The sequence below is a fragment of the Arachis duranensis genome, chromosome 1 (assembly GCF_000817695.3).
Source record: "Arachis duranensis cultivar V14167 chromosome 1, aradu.V14167.gnm2.J7QH, whole genome shotgun sequence".
NCBI classification, from domain to species: Eukaryota; Viridiplantae; Streptophyta; class Magnoliopsida; order Fabales; family Fabaceae; genus Arachis; species Arachis duranensis.
In genome coordinates this window covers 98807188-98811757 of record NC_029772.3, presented here as the reverse complement: position 1 = coordinate 98811757, position 4570 = coordinate 98807188, and the positions used below count along the sequence as shown (strand labels likewise).

General features: G+C 36.3%; 1 protein-coding gene across 1 annotated transcript in view; it reads right to left on the bottom strand.

Annotated features, from left to right (window-relative positions):
• Positions 1-2589, bottom strand: part of LOC107466988 (uncharacterized) — a 19785-nt gene extending 17196 nt beyond the window's left edge. The window contains exons 1-6 of the mRNA XM_052251811.1: positions 2332-2589; positions 2158-2244; positions 1868-1996; positions 1643-1777; positions 1230-1295; positions 975-1144 (exon numbers count right to left, since the gene is read on the bottom strand). Coding sequence (XP_052107771.1) covers positions 975-1144; positions 1230-1295; positions 1643-1777; positions 1868-1996; positions 2158-2244; positions 2332-2376 — 632 coding nt within the window. The 5' untranslated portion in view covers positions 2377-2589. The remainder of the gene's footprint in view (positions 1-974; positions 1145-1229; positions 1296-1642; positions 1778-1867; positions 1997-2157; positions 2245-2331) is intronic.
• Positions 2590-4570: the final 1981 nt, after the last annotated feature.

The window sequence follows — 4570 nt, the reverse complement described above, 5'->3', positions numbered from 1 at the left end:
AAAGCAAGAGGTTCGACCAATTGGTTTTTCGTTCGCAAAATATTTGCGAATTTGCCTCCGAATCGGAGGAGCTGACTGCAATTCTGCACCGTGCGTACGATAACACCATGGCCGAGATGGAAGCATTAAAAGCCAAAAGGAAGGGGACATCTTCTTTATCCCACGAAGACGCCAACTTGGAATCCGTTAACGAGCTTCAAAGGCCGCCAAGGATTCGAACAAGAGGACGTCCAAAAAACAGGCTAGGTTCAAAGCTGGAGAAACAGATTGCAAATGCCACAAAGAAGAAGAAGACTAAAGTGTTAAGCGAGGTAAAAGTAATGTTCTTTAAATTTGTGGCGATTGAGTTTATTTTTCTCGTTAATAGTTTAGCTAATGCGTGAGTGTTATATTCAGATAAACCTGTTTGATGCTGCATCAGCGGCGCATTCAAATTGCAGCCAATATCAAGGACATGTTATAAATTATCAGTTCAGGGTACCAGCAGCAGGGGATAACTCTTTGGGTGTATAGTTATATAGAATATGGGTGTAAAAGCACTGTTCTTTTTGGGTGTACTTTTGTTAATTCACAATTAATATATAGACACATATATAGATACATATAGAACAAAAGCTGTAAAAATTCGCAGGTTATGGGCGTATATTTCATTTGATGTTTTTCTTCATATTTTAGTACATGTAATTCATACATTTTGAATACAGCACAGAAAGTTGGATGTATATTTTATTCAATCTTGGGTGTATTATTAGACTTGCGTTGGGTGTAACAGTTTATAATTTATGTTTATATATGCCTTGATTTTTTGCTTCATATTTTACCACCTGTAATACAGCTTTTGAATACATCATAGGCAGTTCACCATCACAGATAGTTTAACTATGGGAAAAAATATACATGTAATAGAAGTTGTTGATAAATGGCAATATTTACATCATTTGTTCAATTTACATACTACCCAGCAGTTGGATTACCCAGTTTCTATATCAGCAGAATTAATCTGACAAAACGGACTCAATAATACAGAGGATGGCTTCGACAGCCTTATAGCACTACTCTCTCTAATTGCTCGATCTCTCTGTTTATTCATCTCACTGAATAGTATCCGGGAAGCATACTCCACTCTATAGTGGTCCACCTCCTCCTACAATTAAAAAGTATATTCTGTTTAAACAGCAATATTAATTCAGTAAAGTAATACAAAGTTATATAGTTCTAAAGACAGTTACCTGTGGCCAATTATCCCATTCATACTTCCCCTTTTTGATGTTTTCCTGCTCAATTAACTCAAGCCACTTCATAACGTAGATAGCGCAGTCATAGCTGAAAACAAAGAAAATAAATTACAAATCTCATTTAGGAAAGTTTAATGTTCAGAGTCACAAATTTATACCTTATTTTTTAGCCTGATATTTTAACATATGATGCTTTAATTTTCTTCTCGTTCTCCCCTTTCTGCAGAGGTTCTCCGCCGGCATATGTTATCAATCTTGAAAATACATATCCCTTAAATACCAAAACAAATCAGAAAATACACCCGAATGAATGGACAAGATACACCCAACTGAATGGACAATATACACCCAACACAACTAACGAAATAGACCTATCTATTAAAGTAAAGAAGACAGAGACAACTTACAGTGAATTTATTAATGTCCTTTCTCTCATCGCTTGGAGCTTTTTTGTGTAGCGGGTCAAATATTTGACATTTTCGCTTTGTTGTATTTATCAGCCATAACCACCAATGCCCCGAGTGGCAAACAGGAGCAAAAATCTGAAGGATTTCCACATTTCAACAGTCTGTTATTTTATTTGGCATATAAGTAAATAAGCGTACTAACAAATTTAGGAAACGCAAACTTACATATGGATGCGAACTTAATTTTTTTCTATCTATGAAGGGAATGAAACTCGGGTAGGCTTCCACCCTGAATTCCTTTTTCGTTTTCGGTGATATGAATTCCCCCTTTGGGTGATCCGAAAGTGCCATGCTCTGCAAGAATTGCGAAACAAGAAATGAAATACTGAAAATACACCCAAGTGAATACTATAAATATACCCAAATGAATACACAATTTACACCCAATCCAACCTAAACAATACACCCAAATCAATACAGAAAATACACCCAAAGTTCGTAGAAGTAACACTTACCACAATATCGGGGGGGAGACAGTATATTTGTTCCTGAAACCTCTTTTCATTTTTCTGGTTTAGGATGAGGCAGATGGCAGATACAATCTAGAAATATATGCCGAAATCAATTTTACATTAATAAACATTGTAGTTGACTTTAGTGTAAAAACATTAATGTTATTCTAATATTACCTGAGATTCTATATCACTTTTTGCCTGGAGGGATGCAAGGTGCATTCTTATCAAAATGTATTCTCCTTGTCCAATCAGAGTGCAAATCTCCTCATACTCGTCAGTATGCCATCTGCGTCTTCCTTCAGTCTCGTCCCCCAGATGTAGCACTTTTGTTTCATATCATCTGGAATTCGATTTATTCCCCCAGGAGTTTCAAACTTTGCAGAACTTTCTCCCCCAGTCTCCCTCTGAATTTGTGGACTTTCGTCTTTTCCCTTCGCCGCACTGCTTGCTAATTTTTGGATCAAACTGTCTAATTGTTCTAGCATAGTTGCAGTTTCTGGAGATTTTTCCCTTTCTGTCTCCTGCGTTGACGCCCCCTCCTGGCTTGAATTAGTCAATCCAAGGCTGAATGATGGCATCCCTAGATCTATTTTAGGAACATAGGTTGCTGTCTGTGCCATCATCAACAGGGCAGCAGCGTCTTCTGCGGCTGGATGACTGCGTCATGATGTATAACAATAAGAGTAAGAATAAGAATATACGGATAATAAGCAAAGATTGATTTTAGTCTGATGAACTTACATTTTAGTTGGAGCTGGGGGAAGCGTGGGTGTGGTTTCTTGAAGTTGTTTGGGGGGTTCAGAAGTGCTGCACAGTTACACAAAATTAATCATGGCGTAAAAAAAAATTGGTCAGGAACAATATACACCCAAATTGTTAGCAAATATACACCCAAACTCTAAATAAATATACACCCAATACTATTTTCTTACGTTTCTCTAGTCCCTTCAATCTGTAGCATAGGGATTGGTTCAAAATCTGTGTCAGTGGTTGTTTGTTGGGATGCCGGCACAAAAACCTGGATCGGAACTCTAAACAAGAATAAAAATAAAAGGTTAACAACGTATTTGAAAATAATAAGGTTATAAGGTTGAAATATTCTTGGAAAACTGACACTGCAAGCGCTTCCGACGGTGTTTGTTCCCTAACAACCATCATATTCGAATCAGTCGGAATCAACCTAAAATACACCCAAAGAAGGTCAAAAAATACACCCAAACAATCTAAAAAGAAGACGGGCTTTGTTTTTTGAGAACTTACATACTTGCAGTTTTTGCTTTTTTTTGCTGCCTTTTTTTTCTTGAATAAAATAATAAAGGGATTTTTTTCTAAAAAAAATATATACAGAATTAGAAGTAGAAGGTAATAGAAGAACAAAAGTAACAGTTATTTGAAAGAGAAATTACATGCTCTGAGACGGCTGGTTTACACTACTCTGTTCTGTGCGTCCTTGAGAGGAAGGATCATCACTTCCCAAGTTCACAGCCGGTAGTCTAAACAGATTTCATGTTATTCAGACAAAATAAGATACAGCTATAAAATACACCCAAATGAATGCACGAGATACAACCAACCGAATGGACAATATACACCCAACAAAACAAACGACATACACCCAACTTGATCCACAAAATACACCCAAATGGTTCACAAAATACATCTAAATCTCAAGTAATAACAAGATTTTATTAAATAATAAAGCTTCTTACGTTTCAGAGGACACATAGCGACCTTCTGTCGATCACAGGTCAAGTTGGTTCTCCCTGCGAAACAAGATACAATTATTAGCAAACAAAACACACCAAAATCTCAAATACACAGCCCAGCAAGATATACCCCTCTGCAGCAGATTTATCAACGTTTTCCCTTGGCCATTCATCGAGTTCGTCACTTGATATTTCATATCTCTCACTACATTCATAAAATAAGACGTTAACAAAAATAATTACGATGATAGACCGTAATATAACTTACGAGGTACTGTACCCGTCAAAGTATTGATCTTCTTCAGGAGGTGAATCCTCCACAACAACTTTTTTCTTTTTTTGTTGTGTTCTGGGTGGAAAAAAAGAGTACCAATCAGAAATAAAAAATTAATTTTATCACAGAATATTATCCAAAGAAGTGCTTACTTTTTTGGTGTTGTTTTTGTTTTTTTCTTTTTCTCTGCAGGTGATGATTCTTCGCTCCTATAAGTCAATAATAGACACTTCAGTTAATACACGAAATCTTTATAATGAAGCCAAAAGAAAGGAGTAATAATTTCAGGACATTACTCATCACTTGGTTCAAATTCAGATTCTGAATCAGAATCTGACTCCTCTTGCCTCTACTTTCTTTTTCTGGAGTCCATTCTGGAAGGCAAACAATTGTCATTTAGAACATACTAAAAATACACCCAAATGAATTCACG